The 21,519-nt window shown below is 38.3% G+C and overlaps 1 protein-coding gene across 1 annotated transcript in view; it reads right to left on the reverse strand.

Moving 5' to 3' along the window:
* The window catches only part of LOC134527698 (V-type proton ATPase subunit F 1), a 36,434-nt gene extending 22,520 nt beyond the window's left edge, over positions 1-13,914 (reverse strand). Inside the window, exons 1-3 of the mRNA XM_063360602.1 lie at positions 13,699-13,914; positions 11,434-11,515; positions 6,751-6,833 (exon numbers count right to left, since the gene is read on the reverse strand). Of these exons, the coding sequence (XP_063216672.1) occupies positions 6,751-6,833; positions 11,434-11,515; positions 13,699-13,752 (219 nt within the window). The 5' untranslated portion in view covers positions 13,753-13,914. The remainder of the gene's footprint in view (positions 1-6,750; positions 6,834-11,433; positions 11,516-13,698) is intronic.
* Between the last annotated feature and the right edge of the window lie 7,605 nt (positions 13,915-21,519).

The raw sequence follows: 21,519 nt of genomic DNA on the forward strand, positions 1-21,519 counted from the left end.
GCTGATGGTTCTGTTACACCACCTTCTATCATACCCGTGATCAACTTCTCAGCCTCTTCCTGTTTTGTTAGAGGCAGCCGTCGTGGTACCTGTCGGATCGGCTCTGCATAAAATGTTTAAATGCGATGATAGACCAGGCTTGTTCTCCCAAGGTCAGTATCCCCTGAGGAAAATACATCCTGGTTGTTTACGAGAAAAGCTGCTACTTCTTCTATTTCCCCATCTGTCAGATTATTTTGGCATTGTCTTAGTAGTTGCTCTATATTCGGGTTCAGTGTTTGCGCATAATGTCTAACAGGTGAGGAAGACTCACATTGGCCTACCCAAGAGACTGGTTTGCAGCTAGCTATTGGGTCCCCTGGTTTAAGGACCTTTGTTCGAGAGTCGAGGTTGGCCATCCTGACTAGTACAACCTCGCCGCATCTTGCAATGCTTCGAGTGACCAGGAGTGTCTTCAATCCTAACTTCCAATCTGGCTCTATCAGGTAGCTCATTTTGCCCCTAAGGTCTCCCGTAATCCTAGCTGCTATTATCTTCTCATGATTTGCTGGAATTGAAACAGTTTCGCTAACTACCACTTGCATTACCGGAACTTCTAGTTGGTCGGGAGTAAACAAAGCCACCTGTTCATCTTTAATACGCAGTGCCTGTCCTTCCATGTCAATAACGAATCCGTATTGATTCATGATGTCTACTCCTAATATTACCTCATCGGTGATATCAGCAACAAGAAAGGTCTGTGATAATGCCCAAGTTCCAATCCTTAACTCAAGATCCAACTGTCCATGCACAGGTGAGGTGTCCCTGATTGCTGTTTTGAGTCGGTATGGAATGGGTGTTCTCTTCAGTTATTCTCTATTTACAATGTCTGTGCGAATAATAGATGCCGATGCCCCTGTGTCAACAGTAAGTAAACACTGTCTGCCATTGATCCAGCCATTGAGCAGCAAACTGTCATGGCCTCTACGAAATACGGATACAGGAAAAACCCTAGGGGCTACCGTTTCCTGTAGAGCTGGCATGCGCCCCCTCATACCAGCTATTGCTCGTTTCCCTGTACGTCTTCTTGTATTTATTCCTGTTGTGTTGTCTTTATGCGTGCCAGACAGTCCCAATTGATGTGTCCTAGTTCATTGCAGATGAAGCACCGCGGGCGTTCTCCTGCTCTTTTGATCTGGTTACTTGGAGTATCATTCAGCAGCTTCTTCAATGCCCTTAGAATATGTACTTTGTTAGTGGTGTTTCTAGCATTTGCTGCATTGTAGGGCTCCAGTCCAACTCTCCTTGTACTGATGCTTGTGTTTCTAGAGGCACTGCGTGATAACTCAATTTCCAGAGCATAAACCAAGGCCTCGCAGCTCTTGTGTCAGGCCAAACAAAGAGTTTGCTGAACCTCCGCATCTCTAAGCCCGTCTATAAAAGCACTAGTGGCTAGCAGCTGACGGAACTCTGTTGGTGCTTTTGGGTAGGCGAGGTGCACGAGTCGCACGATGTCAGCTTCGAACTCTTGGAGGGTTTGAAGATCTCTGTTGACGTGTCTTCAGGGCTGTTCTGTACACCTCACCCATGTGTCAGTCGCCATACCTCAACTTAAGGGCCTCTACTAATACCCCATATTCTTTCTGGTCTGTGACTGGTATGGTCTGCAGCAGCTCTAGTGGAGATCCTCGCAGGGCGAAGACGAGTGCCGTAGCCTTTTCTTCATTGTCCCACCCATTCACTTCAGCAGCTGCCTCAAACTGTCGCCTGTAGACTGCCCAAGACGATTGCCCATCAAAGGTGGGTGGCTTGAATTTTGGGTGACCGGTTGCGCCTTCTACCTTCACATCTCCAGAATTACAGCACCCCTCGTGGTCCTCCGTCGCACGACTCCATCACCGCACTCCGCCGCCGCCGTCACACTTCCCCTTCGCCGAGATCCCACTCGACGCCTCGCTCGGAACTTCGCTCGGAACTCCGCCGCGCCCGCGACACTATCGCCCGTAACTAACTCTTCGCCCTGGAACCTTCGTCCAGGGACTTCGCCACTCTATTGCCCGGAAACTCCGCCGTGGGAAAACTCCAGACTTCACTCTCTCTCTGAACTCAGACTAACTGAGGCTGACGTCTTCTTTTTATATATCAGCCGTTATTTCTGGAACTCACGAGCGCGGTTGGGGCCAGTCGCATCATTACGCGCCGACACAACGGTAGAAATCTCTCGAAACACATGTCGGCGGCTCGCATAACTCCGCAGCTGTAAGGTTTCGGATGTCAAACTAACAGCGCCACGTGGGGAGCTGAGGGTTGGATGGAGGGGAAGCGGCGACCCAGGTGCGCACTGCACATCTCATGTTACGGTGGCATGTGATGCAGCCCAGCTAGATATGCACCTGCGCGTGACGTGACCTTGCTCACGTTCGTAACAATATTTTAGATTTTTGATTTGACATTCATGTGGTTATAATACTGGCCCAACGTTACCCCTGCAATTGCCAATAGAGATTTTAAAAATGTGTGTGTGTACAAAATCCCGTGCATTTCTGGTTTTGTTGTGGGGTAATGTGAAATGAATTTTCATATTCATAAAGATTTATTTCAAAACCTGTAAACTCAATGCTGGAGACTTACTAAATAAATAATTCATGTGCAAGCAGTGTTTGATATGAAGGTTTTTATTTTTAGATATGATACGAGAAAATTGCTATAAGTCAACAACGCAAACCTTACATTTTTCATTTCTGGAATTTCATTTATTCTTTACGAAACTGGCGATTCTTCACATAAACATAACATAACAATACATAGTAAAAATCAATTTTCAGAGTGACTATTTACACGCAGAACAATTACATTCATTTTTGGTCACCCAACAAAGCTTAGAGGTTTTAATGACACACAACATGCAATTGAAGGTGAACTACATTAAAACAATATATGTTTGGGATATCACACATAATTTTGTTAGAGATTACTTACGGCGATAGTGAAAGTTCATTCTATCCTCTAGACTATTGATAAGATTACAAGGTATTCAAAGTCTCGGAGGCTATTCTTTGCCTCAGAATTTCACAACAAAAATTATTTTAGGGAATTAAAATACTGTTTGCAACAAATGCGAGATGTCTTATTCAGCATATTATATTTCCATGTTGGGGCTTATAGTGACTTATATGCCATTAAATCTGCCTTTTACCAAAAAAATATAATATTTAGTATAAAATTAACATTGGCAGTCAAATACGAAAATAAACGTACTTTTTTTTAGTTACCTCAAAGAATAAGCATCGCTTGTTTTTACAGCAACTAAACATTTTAAACTACGAGTGTAGTGAGTCATCATAATTTATGGTTTTGCTATTGGTTTTAGGTGTTTTGGCTATAGATTATGGCCCTCAGAATTGGTAAAATAAATGTGTAAACTGGAAAAAACTTTAAGAACTAAAAATCTTTGTAACATGTTTCTTTCCTACAAATATGTACAAATGTACATAGAATATAATGCACTGAACTATACTTTTGCGCTTTCATTGCCAACTAAATTGGATGTTTACTACACAATATTACATTATACGCAGTTTTGGGCAGAGATGTTTTCAAGGGTTAATTTTATAAAGTGTTCAGTTAAGCGTAAATGGACGGTATGCCATCACAAAAAAAAAAACATCACTTCCCTGTAACTATTTTTCTTAAAATTTATTTTATACTAATATTTTTACCATGTGCATATGATTTATCGATATATATTAATTAAAACATATAACAACTTTCAGATGTAAATTATGAACAGAAACATTATTTCTGAAATAAATATTATTTTAAAATTCCTGCTGTGCATCTGTATTCCTACTATAGTTCTTTCCAAGAACTATGGTATCTTAATAAAACATTTTAAAATTTTGTTTGATCAAAATACAGACTAATTTCTTGAATAGTATTCTGTTAGGTAAAATCAAATCATTATCTTTAAATATCTCATCAAAAGCTATTTAGTAAATTAATGCGTCTTTGCTACTATATTTGATTTCTGGACAATTTGTCCCTAATTTGCATTCTTTGAAATGTTGTGCCTTTCAGAAAAAAATTATATTAGAGAGTAACACCATTTTCTTATTTACGTTTTAACACTCTTCCACAAGTGTTGTGGTTCAAATTGAAAGCCAGAGTCTGGCAGGTCTAGAAGCGAACAACAGAAAGGCAGGAATGAATGACCTCACTTCCAAGAATTTCTCTACCTGCTAGCAATTTAGTTTGGCAACAGGCAGTCTGCCCCCTTTCTGTCACTGGACTTGGGAGATTATCTTACCCAGGAATGCCCAAACCTAATAGAAAGAGAGACGGAGATATGAGCGCTCCTTGCTACCTGAACAGTACCACTAGCGCAGACATGCGGAATTCTCCAACAGTCCAGCGAACCCCGCGCCGTTAAGGCTCTGTCTCACACGCCATGTTGATATTTTCAGTTTTAACATCATTCCGCTTATTTAAGGGCTATTTCTAAAATTTTAATTCATAACCATCAACAGGTATTCATTTAGTGTAATATGATATTGTAATACTATACAATACAATGAATATATGTTGGGAATATTTGTGGCAGTACAACTAATGTATAGTTAAGGTTTTAATAATAGACCTTAAAAAAATGCAACAATGAAAAAAAAAACTATGGCATGCGAAACTTAGCCTTAAGGCTTGGCTTAACCTTCCATGTTGACTTACTGCATTTTTATGCCACTATTATTGATCTAGGACTCAATTATTTGCTATGGCTGTTCCATTATAAAATCATTGCATTAAATGTTTTGTAGCAAATTTCAATGCCATAAATATGGTACTATTTTCTGCTATTAATAAAAAGTTCTGCAAATATACATAATTCAACTTTCCTCACTAATTGCATAGTCATTTACTAGAAGTTCATATACTGGGTTTTCGCAGCTGGCTAACACACACGTAATTGCTTCTATAATCTCATTTTCAATAAAATATTAGTTCATGAATACCTGAAATCTGCAAACTACCAATAATTCAACATGACGGGTGAAGCAGGACTTTATAAAGGATATCAGTCTTTTGACAAGGCACCATAAAACAATTAGAAGTGAAACAATTACGAGTTGTATTTTTTCTAGGGTTGTGCGATTCCATGATTTTCAGTTCGATTCGATTGTCACCACAAGAGTTGAAATTCGATTCCGATTTCGATTCTTTGGGTAACTTTATCTACATAGTCATTAGTCTGGTAGGACTAACTAAAAAAAATTGCATTTATTTTGAACCATATGTATTTAACTTAAATGAATAAGAAATACAATTCTGGAAGATGAGTGCGGCCCTTAAACTTGCCACAATTTTCATCCATTACTTATTCACTTCACCACTGTTTAAAGATGTCAAATGTTACCAACGGTAAAGTCAGCTGCCTCACTGGAGTCACCGAGATAGTGCGTTGCCTGCTGCGCACAGAAGTATAATTTATTAATTAACCTACATTTGCACATATGACGTATGCAGCATGGCCTTGCCAGTAGGTTTATTTAAATTAAAACCAATAAGTAACATATATTTCTTTGTTTTTTTTTCAACAAGATGTTCCCCTAAAAATGGGAAAAATACGTAAATATGATTAATTTATTAACTTCACGAAGTTAAACCACACAACAATGATCAGCTTTAATTAAGTTTTGTAAAAGGCAAAAGCATAAACAGTAAACAGTACTTCGATACTGACAGAATGTTACGATTCAGTGATTTGATTCCTTTGTGTCGGCACGCGCGATCTATTATAAATGGTGGCCTGTCACGGTAGCCTACAACTCACGTAGTTTCGGTTCCCTACCACGTTCGTGCAACCACGGATTTCTCTCAAAAATTTAAATTAAAAAATCGAAGGGTTAGGTTAGGTTAGGTCAGTCACAACATGCTTGTTTTCATTGGAAACTTCTGATTTAGCGGCTGAAGTGGCGTTAATACCAAAACGCAAAACTTCGGAAATCTTCGGAAATTCTTGCAGGGAACCGAAACTACGTGAGTTGTAGGCTTCCCGGCATGTCAACTGGTCTACACGTCCGGCACCGCTAAAATATTTTTATGTCGTGAATGTTTTAATGTTGGTTATTCTGTTAACAGAAGACTGTCACAGAATGGCGATCTTTGTAAATGTATGGTTGAACAAGTAACTATTTTAATTGTTAACAGAAAATTGTGCGTTGATGGTTGTAAAATTCATTTTCAATATGTGTTATTAATTTTTCAAAACAAATAAACCAACAATATTTTTTTCCGTACAACGTGAGAAATGGTCATGAGTAATATGCCATAAGTAGGCAGAAATAAAAATGTTTGAGCAGATTGTTAAACTATTTCATAAACAAGCAGTTTTCGTAAGGTATTTATCTTTGCAAACCTAAACAGTTAGTGGTTCTGAACGTGTAAATTATATCATACACGATCATTGAAAAAATTTTATTGTTCTGCCTAACCTATATTTCATAACGTTATGAAATTTGCTTGAGTGAAAGTGCGCTGCAATTTTACGAGTTACATTAATGATAATTGACGAATAAATTTATTTCTAGCAGTCAGTTAAACGGTAACCGTCAATTTGTTTCTTCGATTTTTTTTACTTTTGAAAAAATTGCCAGAATTTTTAGATTCCAAATTTTAGTTTCGGTTCCGGGTTCAAATAGTTGAGGAATCAAATCAAAGTTGAAATCATCGAGTACCCGCACAACCCTAATTTTTTCTCAAGTTTAAAAAACAACTTACATTCTGGTTGATGAGAATGATGTCAATGTCGTCCCTTTTGACAAAACGTTTGAAACCTTCTTCCACTTCACTGACACTCGTATCTGAAATAAATTCACAACCCACCAATTCTTAATAATCAACATTTAACCACTTTGTTTACTAGTACGTAAACAAAACTTAGGGGCATATACTTTTTCTTACAGATTTCAAGACTAGTTGTGTGATACTGTATTCCATAGTAGGTTCTCTTTCTGATAGAAGAAATATGTTAGATGCTTTATTTGTTTACAATTGATATAACCACAACCTTAACTGTCCCTACATTTTTTAAAATACTAGCATTAAAATTCCTTGCTTTAATAGCCATAAGCCTCATTTTCTATGTACCTTAAAAAAACTTATATTGTATACCGATTTATAAATCAGTTCAACAAATATACGAGCTTCTTTCATTTAACTAATAATAAAATTCACCTTAAAATTTTTTTTATCATCTGTTATCTTTAAGTTTAATTAATTTATACAATTTTATATTTACATATTTATATAATTGTTTTTCACATTTTTTTTGGTTAGTATTAGTTTTAATATTGCAGGATTTGGTTGAAGTTATAGATGTTTCCCTGTACTATTATTTGTTGTTTTTTGTTGTGTTGTTAGTATTTGTTCATTTTGATGTATTTTAGTTTGTAATGATGATGTCTTTTATGTTCCTTGTTTGTGCCTATCACCAAGATTTCACAACCGTTTGTAGGCATGTAACAAATGTTAATAAATAAATAAACACTGTAACAATGTGTTTCGTGAGTTGAGTTCTTTAAGGTACACACCCACTGTCTGCACATGAATCACAGCATTTTGTGTGGAAGCAAACACGCCTGGCAGAATAAGACAATAGCTCCTTTAGCAGACAGCCACCAATTACAAGAAAGAAACAGCTGGTGAGGGCATACAGATTAAAAATACCTGCCCCTAGCAATACATCATCACACAAATATTAAAGGAATTGAGACAGCACATGCTCTGGCACGGAAGAAAGCTGGTTCCCCCTCTAAGGTCCAGAACCCTCCTTGGGCATTTCAACCTTACAATTTAAGTATAGTGGTTTCCAGCTGATTGGGTGACCAGCATCTGATACATTGGAGAGTATCACTGTAACCCAACGCCAGTCACAACATCAATGAGAACCCATCTGTCCAATTACAGAAAATTTATCTTAAGTAGAGGACAGACTGGTGAGAAATGGGCCTTCTTAAATACCATGACACTTTGATAAGGCAACATTAAGGGCCTCCATACAGATCCCAGATGCAGTTAAGGTGGATTTTTGTGCTTGTGCAAGGCCTTGCTTGGTGGAGGCTTCAAATCTTCTGTTTGGACGTAGTCGAAACGTTCAGAAAAGACAGCCTGAGACAAAAATCCCACCTTTCATTTGTGGGTACAAACATAGGCTCTTGACAAAGATATAATGTAACCAATTGTGGTCTAAGTATTGCATGAAAGAATGAACCATATCTCGTTCGTCCATCCTAGCAACATTGTATTGCCATGGCAAGTGGCAATCGGGAAATTGGTAGCAAAATGAAGAGCCAAACTTTGTTCTAACGTGATGCAGACTCAAAGTAAACGCAAGACAAAACATACAACCCTCCCAAAATTTCAATTTTCCATAACTGTGTCAAGTTTAACATTAAAATCTGACAACACAAAACAACTAGGTGGGTCTTTCTCTGCTAATTGGAAACTAGTCCATACAACACTGTCCTAAGCATATTTTTCTTGAAAACTAAGAAGTGTTGTTAATTATACGAAAGGGAGTATGAAATTAAATATGTATCTTCAAAAAGTTCACACATTTTTCTCTTGCATGGACAATTTTCTGAAAATTCGTGACAGAAGACTGTTTTATTATTCAGTAGAGTTTTTATATAAAAAAAACAGATTTTTATTGAATGTAACCAATTAAAACCTTTGTTTTTACATGTTATAACAATAACATTTGATTAAATTGAGAATTGCAAAGCAAATACTAAATAAAAAAATAGTACGAAAATTTTTTCTTATGCTATAGCACGCTTCTGCATAAACTAATCAAAATCAATTTCTTAGTTAAACATAGTGTTTATGACTGAACTAATAACTCTAAGGTATATTCTATAAAAAGAATATTAGAACAAAAACCAAATTACCTAATACTATTCAATCTTACATTCAACATCTTAACATATTAGTACTTTTAAATTTTTTTAATAGTAACTATCATCTAGAAGTATCATCACTGGTGTTATAGCTTGCAATGAAAACAGTTTTACCACTGCTTTTAAGAAAATTATGAAACTTAACTTATTTCTAAAAGACAGGTACAGATAACTTTAAAAAAAATTAAATTTTCCTTTTCATTTTAAGATTATATTTGGGTTTGGTACCTTTTCCAATTAGTTTGAAAGTTACATCTGAAACATCCTTTTCATCAACTATGAATGTGTAACCTTTATCGTCACAAATCTTTAAAAAATTACATAAGTTCACCTTCCTCATTGCCTATATATTTATTACAGCAGCATAACTATATTCCATATTTATGATGAACAACTTACCTAAAACTTAATCACAGATTTTATATTGGTTGAGTGAACAGGTCTAGCAAAATTTTCAAATTTAGTATTGGACATCACATGCAATTGTCTGTGAAATGGCTATCTCTATAATAGTCACTAATTGTATTAACTTGATGTAGGCTTTTGGACATACACCATTGCTTAGCACATGTATGTCTACAGAAGAAAACTACAAAAAAACACAAATGACAAAAACACAAATTAAGCAAAAATTGCTGTTGTCAGGATTCAACGCCACACAATATTCCACAACAGGAATATGGTCAACAAACAAGGAAAAAACAACAAAGAAAAATGGACTAACAGAACGAAAAAACCCCCACAAATGATGACAGCACAAAAATTCCGAACCCAAAAAAATCCAACACAACAGTTGAAACAAGACAAAAAACACAGCAAAACGAAAAGACAAAACAAACACAATAGTTTTCCAAAAAACAAAAAGAGAAACGAAAAAACCCCCACAAATGATGACAGCACAAAAAATATTGAACCCAAAAAATTCAGCACAACAGTCAAAACGAGACAAAAACACGACCAAACGAAAAGACGAAACAAACACAACAGTCTGAGGACGGGAGCAGATAGCAGTTCCCGAAACGTCGCTTGTTTCTGTTTTAGAAAACTGTTGTGCCTTTTTAACTTTTCTGATAGTCTATGGTGTATCACACATTCTTTGTACTTTTGCATTTAGTGTGAGAACATTATTCTTCATATTAGCCTTTTCCAACCGTTGTAACCTCTTTATATACTTTTCCATTTTCTTCTTGTAATAATCTTACTCTGATAATGCTTTCGTGCTTTTTTTTTTTGCATGTCTCCTTCTTACAATGCTTAATGCATTTACTGGAGATCTTGAAGGTCCCAGAGAGACAGGCAGGGCACACTGAATTAGGCATATTTTCCCAAACTAAAGTATTTGTAACATTTTCAAAGCTTTCTGCTCAAGACAATTCATGTCTTAAAAAGGCCCTTTGCTTTATTCACCTCTTAATTCTGATGATCTTTTTCTTTCATTCCCTCTCTATTTTTGAGGATAATTTTTAAGCAGTTCGTACATCAGTCATTCAGCAATTTGTTTCTGTTCCAATATTTTTTCCCCTTGTTTTATACTGTTTTGATTCCATCGCAGAACATTACCTACTAGAAAGACCATATTTTCAATCCCATAAACTATAGAAAATAATTGCCAACAATCATTTTCAGAAAATAAACCTGTGCCTGTACATAGAAAGTTTACTAACATAGAATCATTTGAAATCTTTTAAATTTAATAGGTGTAAGTGCTAGCGTACTCGCTGAGTAATTGTTGTATAAAATTATTATAATTAAATCACTTAAAACCATATAAAACTTACTTACAAGTGGACTGTTGCAACAAACAGCCCGGACACAGGTTCACCTACACATGCAGCATTGACAGTGAACAAAATGGTGCCAGTCCGCTTAGTTCTGCATCCGAACAAATTTCACACTATTTGCATTCCATTTCACAGTATAGATGATCCCACCAATGTATAGTATGTTTTAACGCAATTTTCAAATTGACAGAGGAAAGTTCAAAGATTTTGGACAAAATACATTTTAATGACAAAGTAGGTATATAATATTTTAATTTTTCCTTACAAACCTGCTTACTGTATTCTAGCATTACTTATAAATTTTTAAATTGGACAATTTCAATAATGAAACTAAAATTTGTTTTAAGACATCATTCGGGGAATGGGACGCCAGAGGTGAATGTGATTTGAAATGTCCAAAATGTGTTTAATTGAATATTATATTTTGTTATTATATGAGCTATGTTGTGCCAAGAATAGGTAACAGATTGTCATAATTGATCTACAGAACTCACTGGACTGGGCCAAAAAAATAAGTATCAAATAAAACCAATTACCTATATAATAAATAAATTTCTACAACTCTCTGGTAAAGAAAAAAAATGGCACAATTTTTAAATCTAGTAATTGTAAAATTAAAACAATCATTTTCAAAAAACTATTACAAAAAAAAAAAAACATTTTTAATGATTGTGCAAACAAGGGTATGCTTCTTCATGGATTTTGTGAGAAGCATTACCTACTTTTGTCCACGACCAAGAAGTTTGCATTTCGGTTCTTGTTGATCTCCCCGACACCACCCAACAGAAACCCGACACACGTGTCCTGGAGAAAAGGAAAGCAGTTAGAACCAACCAGCTAGGCCTACAGCACATTTCAGCTAGCCCAACCTGAACACTTCTGAGATATTGCTAAAATGTTCTCAGCACGCTAAGTGGAAGTAAACTGGTGTAAAAGGTAATTGAGTGTGGTTTTTTTTTTTTTTTAAATTGCTTCTTAAACTTTATGGCTAAAATATATTTATCAAATTTGGTTTTCGGCATAGATACTATTGTAAAGATTCAATTTAACATTTTTTTTTTTTATCCAATTTATAGTATCATAAATACCCAGATATACCTGTAGTAATGTCTAATATGATACCCAATATTAATTATCAGGGTATCGTATTATAAACTAGATCACAAACCACTCAATTTTATTTTGCAATTCCATTTTTTTTAACCAATAAGTAAATTAGAGAGCAAAAAACAAGTGAATACATTTTCAATAGTTAAGAACATTTAAGTTATTCTGTAGCACTGAATTTCAAAAATATACCTCCAATTTCTTCTACTTACCTTAAAAGTTAAAAGATTTTTTTTTAATTAAAAATTTTATTTTGAGTAAACCTAATGTCGCTTGTAGGCTATATCCTGCAAAAAAAATATGTTTAAATGGTAAATATGTAGAGTAGTGGTATTTGCAAAAAAAAATGTTAAAAATCCGAAAATACTTTTATTATGGTATATGCTCTTTCACTTCCTCTTTTCATTAAACCAGGCGGAGATAAGAAATTCCAAATACTTTAGGAGATATAGCCATTTTTATTTTGCAATACAAGACCTGTACTATCATTCGTCCGCCACATTTTTTTATTTTGACATGTGTTCGTGAATGCCTAATTAATTAAAATGGTCGATTAGGTCAGGTCAGTTACATTATAAATACTTTCAAACTAAGCGGACATTAAAAATAATATTAATTAATTTTAATGGTTGTTTAGTTTTAAAGTATTTATAATGTAACTGACCTGACCTAACAAACCGGGACAAAGGATGAACAGTAGGAACTCACGTAATTTTTTTTTTTACTTATTACTTGCGCAACAAAATCCAAATAACAAATAAAACATTAAAATTTGAAACCTTAAAAACTCACATAAGTTAGAGGCGGGTAAACAATGGTGAACACCGCAAGAAAAACAAATTTCATACTCGTAAACAAGAAACAATGGTGAAAGCCGCATGAATGGACAGGTATTGTGATGAAAATTAAAAAATTTGATATCTCCTAAAGTATTTGGAATTTCTTATCTCCGCCGGGTTTAATGAAAAGAGGAAGAGAAAGAGCATATTATAAAAGTATTTTCTGATTTTTAACATTTTTTTTTCTTCGCAAATACCGCTACTCTACATATTTACCTGTTTAAATTACCACTTTTGATTCTAAAATCTCAATATTGAGGAGAAAGTAAAAATAAATATTTACAGATATAAAAATTAAGGTAGGTCTAAGGCTTCTAATTCCCATTTTCTCCAGAAAAAATGTAAATTCCTGGAGCACAAAATGAGCTATCACAGTAGCCATACCTGACTACCTGCTGCAGAATTTACACCAACCCTAACTTATTTTCAGATTCTTTATAATTCAAAATACATTGTGTGCAAGGTTTTTCATCAAAGCAATTTTAAGCACTGTTTCCTTTAATATTTAGGGTCCTTGACAACTGTAACAGTCAACATATTACCCGGTACATGGTCATGTTGCAAAGGTCATGTGTTTGATTCTAACATCTCAGAATAATCCACATATATAGAGGCTGTGAATTGGTGATGAGCCCACTATATTCATTGTGGTTCTGTTACCTTAAGCCTCTTAAAATAAACATGTCCTGTAAAACCCTATTAAACAACATCCAAATGTATTTCCTCCTTTGTATTGATTTTTAAGCCACAATTTTCTTGGATTTTACAGTAGTTTCTTGAAATCCAGCAGTAACTTAATAAAGGTCCCTTTGCGGGATGCCACATACACAAACTAGAAATTAAATTTTCTGAAATTTGGTAGTTTTAAAAAGAAATCAGTACCTCCACTTAAACCTTTAATTATAATCGCAAGGCTTCAAACTAGTATTGAAAAAAAGCGAGACAGCTATTGAAAGTACAATATTGTATACACGTCACGCCCTTCCAAAAATATTGTGTAATATTTCCGATTTAATGTAAGTATAGGAAATGAATGCTTACCTCATCACCAATAACCGATACTAACTTCCCCTTAATGGCAGAGTGAAGGGCCATTTTCTCAAAAATATAACTAACAATTTTAAATAACCTAAATTAGCTGCAAAATTAATCACCTGATTTAAAGCATAGACTAACGAACGAGCAGAGAAAGCAAATAATTAGAAGAGAATAACGACAAGCACAGTAGCGTCTCCAAGCGGACGGATCCACGACTTTGAAAAAGGATGATCATGAGAATCAAGGCTAATTTCATTATATTGTTTAAAAATAAATTTAATGATGGATAGTTTCAGATACATAATCTTTTTCACTTAACCAAACATGTCTAGTGTTTTACTTACGTAAATTTTTAAGCAAAGTTTAAATGTATTTAAGTTCTTTAGAAATTCGATTTTAATTTTATTTTAATTTGACATTTTTTTTATTACCATAACAAATCAAATTTGTAAACAAATATGGTTCATAGAGATGGACAAATATTATAATTACTTTAACATTCGGTTCATTTATATTACAAAGTTATTTTTGAGATAGATTTCTTTTGACGCCGACCGCCGATGCTCCTCTGTCGCATAGACCGCTATGCCTCATCAATGTCTCGCAAAAGCGTGTGCACCGAACGCGCCCGTGCGCGCAGCAAAGGGTAGTGCGTGCGACGAGGCGAACGCCATGCAACGAGTGCTGCGCTGGCGAAAGGATCTGGCCGGGTGTGGCATATCCCTCCGCCGCACTACAACAAATTATTTTAATTATATTTTTCCACAGGGTTTATTAAACATTATTTTTCATCAATTAATATTTCAGTTCTTGCAAAATAATGTTTCACTGTGCGATCTGTCCCAAACCTGGCCGGTTCAGTTTCCCGCGAAATTCACACGTTTCCGCTGGAGGGATGGCGGGGGAGGGGGGTCGCGCGCGGCGACACCGGCAGTGTCCTTCGAGAGCTCAAACAGGCCGGCAGCCTGCGCGCAACGCGGAACCATCAACCTTTGCTTTCACCGACATGTAGTTTTCAATAGTGTAATATCTTTTCAAACTTTTACGTACAGTTCCGCGGTCGGCCTCAATTTACCATGAGGTATTTATCTTAATTAAATCAGTGCTCCAAGATGTGTGTTCTACACAATATGTAAGTACTGTGGGAAGTTTACGTGAATTTACATCGGCGCTTCACGCCCCAACTTAGCCTACAGGCTACTTAGTTTTGGCCCGCATGGGGCAGCCATCAGGCAACGCGTGCCGTCGAACATAATAACGATTCAGTCCCAGGGACACATCTAGATATCACTGACGTCGTCTGGCCGGAGGCCGATTCAAGCCCGACTTGCAACCGCCCGCCAGTAAACCCACCTCTTCCCGGAACAGACCCTTGTCTGAAAGACATTGTACATGTCTCCGACCTGGTGCTTCTATGGAATGTTAGTTCAGCCAGCGCCCATAGATGGCAACTATAATTTATACACATACAGACTAAACAATGGTATGTCTTGGCCTCTATTAAACTGTGGCACCAATTAGCATTCATGTGTAATATAGCAATGTTGTAAAGTATTTGTTAAATTAGGGAAGTGTGCCGAGATCTTATGGGTAACTGTATTTTGCCACTGTATGCCACTGACCATTGTACCAGGCTGGGGGATATATTACTCCAGCAATGTTGACTTGGGGGGAACCTTACCCCGGAGAAATCTGGGGAAATACAGCAGTAATATTGGATTGGTGCTTTTTTACTGTTCTCCTCTCTCTCTCCCTCTCTCCCTCCCTCCGGAGCGGCATTCGGGATTATGCTCTGGAATCCTTTGCTGGAGTGGCCTTCGGGATTACGCTCTAGCATCCTTCCTCCCCTGGAGCGGCCCTCGGGATTACGCTCCAGACCCCCTCCCCCCCTTGGAGCGGCCCCTCGGGGATTTCGCTCTAGGCTCCTGTTAGAGGTGGGTTGGGACAGCAATTTTCGGTATCAGTCCCAACCTGATACTGATACAGTAATGTACCTAGGTACAAGTCTCTGATACTTCTGTATCAGACGGTCCCAGGAGGAAATAAAGCTCCGCGTACGCAGACCGTGCGACCGGAAGGAGAATCTGATACATTATTTATCACGCCTGGTAATTCTCTACCTCTGATACTCTCATGCCCGCCTGATACAACCAGTATCAATCAGTTCAACATTCACTGCAGTTCGTCCTGGCCGTGTATCACCATGTTGCGGGCTGTCATGCTTTGTAGTTAGTATTTTTATAGTGAAATAAGGAATGGATAAGTGCACGAAAAAGACTTCATTTGTGTGGAATTTTTTCACGGAAAATAATGAGTTTGCTAATTGTAATTTGTGTAAACAAAAACTGAGTTATAAATCATCGACTAATCTGAAGAAACATTTGAAACGTAAACACTGATATAGTATGCTTACTAATGTACCTATCTGTTTTTTTATTTTTTTATTTTTGATAAAATCGTGAATTTTTAATGTATAAAAACACTAGTTACTAATTGTTATCGAAAAAAAAAAAGTCCATATGTTGATTACATCTGTTATTAGTGTCAACTGAGAATTTATTTGCATTTTCATAGCTGTTAGGTGCACAAATATAAATATTATATCTTGTATTAATGTACTTTTTAATATTAAAATTTCATTAGTTTTATTATTGAACGAGACGGTGCACGCACTGCGCACTGAGTGTACTAAAGTAGGACAATAAACAAAACGACTTGTAACCAGGGCTGCCACTCTGATATTCATGAAAAACCTAGATAACCTAAAAAAAAACCCAGACACATGGGTAAAAAACCCAGATGCGTCTAAAATGCTATCGTTGAAAATGTTTGCGTACTAATTTAAAAATATAAACATAACTGGTTTTAATATAAAACAATTAATTACCTTACAAGACTGAAAACGGTTAAATACAACCAATACAAGACAATTACACTGCAGCAAAATGGCTGTATAAGTAATTCTTGGACCAGCACATATCATAAAAAAAACCTACAAATATATACATGACAAAACAAACACCATCACTGCATACTTTAAACCGGTAAATGTTTTTATAAAACTGCATCATGTACGTTAGTCTTTATTCAGAGTCTGATTCTACAAGATTGGTTTGAAGGTTAATTGTTGCATTGGTTTTGTGTTCTGCAAGCCTCTTTGAAGAATGTGTCTAATTTAATATTCGACTTAGCTTCTTGAAAACTAGTTTTGTGTTTATATGTATTTTTGTGTGTGAAACACATAGACTTGTTTGCATTTATCAAACAGATATTGCAACAGATACAGTAGCTACTACCTTTATTATTGTTTTAGGTATAAAAATAATTAAAATTATAAAAAACCTAGAATTGTTGGAATTCATTATTTAAAAACCCAGAAACCCAAACACCATTGGAAAAACCCAGAACTGGGTGGAAAAACCCATGAGTGGCAGCCCTGCTTGTAACAATATCGCTTTGCGCCTCTCCTTCAAGGCTTCAACGCCTTCCCCTGCGCTTCCTCCCCTACATTCTTTCCCTTCTTTATCCCTTATTCGTCGTTCCTGCTCCCTCCCCTTTCACAAGCTCCGCCCAAGTGACAGTCATCTGCGATCGGGTACTGCGCTCATTGGCCGTGGTGTTGTTCCAGGTGAATTCTGAACTGATACTAAAGTCTCTGATACTTTTCAAGTGTACTCTTTTGCCGATCCTGATACAGGCGCGTATCAGTGACAAAGTATCAGGTTGATACTTTTCGACCCACCTCTAGCTCCTGTTCCCCCCCCCCCTCTCCGATATCTTCGCTCATGCCCAGCAAGAGGGCAGGCAGACGACATTCCAGGCAGGGCAATCACCAGCCGGACAAGAAGGAACTCTTTGGTAGCGCCTGAACCTGCTACCCCTCGGAGGTTTTCAACCCTGGGACACGTCAGTACTGGATAACTAGCTCTACGAAAACCCTCCTCTTAAATTCAATCACAGCCGAAGGTCTAGTGGGCCACGCCGGGGCAGAAAGTATCCACGCCCAAAACCATTGGTTAGCGACTGTGCTAGCCTGGCGCCCACCGGAACATACCCACACATCACCACTTCCCACAAGGCCCCGCCCAGGTCTCGAAGCCAAGACCGCGGGTGACGGCATTACGTAGAATCGCCGGAGACACGGGCCTACGTGCCACTAGCCCAGTTTATTAAGTGTTATGTATTAGTGAAATAGTTGCTCGTTAAAGTGTTATCTGTCACGTTAGGGTTTATGTATCACCGTTGTACGGCATTGTGCCGCCAAACATAATAACGATTCAGTCCCTGGGACACATCTAGGTATCACATAGAGTCGCCGGAGACACGGATCTACGTGCCACTAGCCCAGTTTATTAAGTGTTAGGTAATAGTGAAGTGTATTGTTCGTCAAGATATCGTTCGTCATGTCAGAGTGTATTTTTGTAACTATCTCAGCACGTGTACCAGTCCGCCCCTTAATGCGCATTAAAATCGTGAGCCGCCACTAAGGAAGTGAGCTGCGCGTGTGACTAGTCGCGTCGGGCAAACCGTTACGGCCAGAACGGGCAGCACCATGTATTGGGCTGTGCTGTTTTAAATTCACCAAATATCTTCCAGAAACTTTGTGTTATTCTTCAGGCGTCCCGAGTGGCCATAACAGCTCGGGGGGCCCTACTCCGTTAACCCCTACCTCTAGCCACAAGGCCGGACCTTCCCTGAGATCACGAACCCGAGCAAAAATCACGTCTAAATAGTCAGAGGTAGCGGGGATGGCGTCACTTTGTTAAATGAAATCGTATACATAGCTGTAATAAAATTATGAAAATATCTTTATGATGTGTTCAAATGTGCATGTAAAATTTAGAGGCACTTGATACATAATATATGAAATATAATTCTAGTCTTTGAAACTTCTTGCTTAGGTTAAATTGTGAAATCATTTTATGAACTAAATTTTATACTCTTAAAAACGTATATCTATTTTGTATTATTTTTGTGGAATAAATAGGAACACATTGACGTCCCACTGCATATGGTCCCTAATCCCCTGTGGTGAATTGTCCTGATTTGCCCGTGTAGCTCGCGTCGGTGAGGGATAGTGAGTTCAGGCCAACGTGGCCAGGACAGGAAAGTAAGGGACCAGGAGGAAACTTGGCGTACGTGTAAGGAATGGTAGATGGTAACAAGGATAATGCGATGATGTCCGTTTTCACGAGCTCCTTTTATTCCGTGAAGAATCCTGTCGCAGCCTGGCCGGCACGTCGCGAAACGAGCGTCCTACTCTCCCACGACCCGGACTCCCGGAAACAAACACTTGGAGACAAAATGAGAACCGGCGTAACAATGATGCAGTCCCATAGCGAATCGTACCGGTTACGAAAAGGTCAGCGGTGCTTTGTAGCACAAACGCGACTCGTGACATATGAGTAGAAAACTCTATAACAATATATACAGGTTAAGAAAGTAGGAAGGTCCAGACGTGCACTGCGTGCGTCTCGAGCGGAATGAGTTGCGGAGTTACGAAGACGCGATCTCGTTAACGAAGCTTATCGCGAGGAATCCTGTCACAGCCTGGACGACCACGTCGGTAGGCGAATGTTTCATCTACGCTGCGACCCGGACCCCGTGCTACCTCTCGCGGAGCGGAGTGAAGCAGGTCCGCTCCGTGTGACTCCCAGTAGGCAACTGACTCACACTCCGTGCTCCGTCGCCCGCCCGCGTGGGCTGCGGAGGGGAGGAAGGGGAAACAGTCCGGCGGGGAAGACGCGACTCGCGCGGCGGGCCAGGCTTGCCGATCTACATGAGAAGGACACAGCATAAGAACTTAAATATATGTACAGAAATCCCGAAATGCAAAGTATTAAAAAGAAAAGGACATTATAAATTATTAACAAAAACGCAGATATACGTGAATATTTACAACGTAACATAGTGACAATAAGTATAAGTTATTAAATATTATTTACAACACACAAGATCTGTTTTGGACGTTCCAGAACGCACGCAAGTGCGTCCCTGCTCGTAGCACTGCACTTATGTTGCACTAGCAATGCAAGAGAGGACGTTGACAAGGCATAACGGCCTGAAGGAGCCGAGGAGACACTTGGGTCGACGTCAACATCCTTGAAATACTGATGAATAAAGGCCCGTCTACAATAGCAATGTCCTAAACTGTGTCCGAAGGACACTCGTCGCTGATTGGTCCACGAGACCCTCTGACGTCATTTGTCAAGTGGGCGAAGGATCGAGCCTACCTGGTCCGAAGGCAATCGTCAATTTGAACTTTTTGTCCCAACCTGTGTACTTCGGACACAGAAAAAGAACAGAACACTAACGATATTTGAATTTCCGGTTCCCGTTTGAAAACATGGTTTTTGTTTTCGTTATTGAAGGAAATGGAAGGCGTTGTAAGTCAAGAAGAGCCACTTTGCCTTACTGAATAAATATATAATATTGAACTTCCACAATTTTCATTAGTTCAATCTCAAACTACAAAAGCATCAAAACAATAAACAAAAATATTTGGTTTGGCACATTTACTGTGCTCTGGTAACAACTTTAGAAATCAATACATTCGGACATCGGACATCGCAATTGTGGACAGGACAGTTTTCCGTGAGATAGCGCCCGTCTACAATAGTCCGAACCTGTGCGTGGTCCGTGTCCTTATCCGAATGTGAGTAACGTCACATTGTACATTGTACATGGTTCTATCGTACTTCTGACTGTTTCTGTTTTCGGATAGATGTCTCTGCCTACGGCCGGACGTCAGGTTTCACGTATGTATTTTATTATTTACTTCGGGGATTGAGTTCCACAGGGAAACGTCCGCCGCGTCACTCGTCGGGAAGATACCCGTACTAGCAACTTAATTAGTGCCACCACTGGAAGGAACCAACATCTTTAGTACATTGTTAGTGTTTCATGTATGTACTGACGTCGTCCGGCCGAAGGCCACCCCAAAGCCCGACCTGCAACCGCCAGTATCCTACCCCGCTAACGGAACGCACCCCTTACCATGGCCCACCCAAGTCATGCTAGCACCAGAACAACAGGTAGAATCAAAGACCATGCCCTAGATAACCAGCCACCTCAAACCCAGTTAATTATAAATCAAACACAATTTAATGGTACAGTCACTTTTTATTAAAAAGCCCTTTCAAGGAAAGTGCGACGTAGGAGTGCCCGGATCACTCACGTGTGGATATTCGTCGATACATTTCTGAATGCTCCCTTGCGGCCTTCTGCCTAAATTAATTAGAGTATCGTGTAACGTAATTATGACCTCCCTATTTTTTTGTGTATAAACTCGCAACTGGAGCAGTCAATAAGTGACGAACAGTCTCCAGTGTGACTCGTATTATTTAAACTTAATTAATGTCAACTTGTTAAATCTAATTCTAAGAGAGTATCTCCAAATTAGGTTAATCTTTATTATTTAATGTATGAATTTAGAGCCACTTTCAGTCTCTTGTTAATTTAATAATTTCCAAATAACGGAACTTTAGAAACCTTGGCGCGAGAGAACTCTGAGGCCTCCCCTCGCGCCAAGGCCAGACTCCAGTACCGAGCGACTCGGGGACCGGGGTGGACGTGTGTCCCACGGGGAGTCTTCATCTTTTGTCTCTACTGAAATTCACCACTGGTAATAATAGTCATTCTTCGAATCCTTTTCGTGCTTAAACTCCCCATGTGCACCCGGTCCTTTTTACAGTGTAGGGCCCAACCCAGCCACTTGAACTTAAACTCCCCGCACAAGCATTACGCGGGGCAGTGCAGCATACGGCACGGCCCGCTTCCAACACCAAATACTTTTGGATAATCGCCGAGTGCATAGGCACCGGC

The sequence above is a fragment of the Bacillus rossius genome, chromosome 1, assembly GCF_032445375.1.
Source record: "Bacillus rossius redtenbacheri isolate Brsri chromosome 1, Brsri_v3, whole genome shotgun sequence".
NCBI classification, from domain to species: Eukaryota; Metazoa; Arthropoda; class Insecta; order Phasmatodea; family Bacillidae; genus Bacillus; species Bacillus rossius.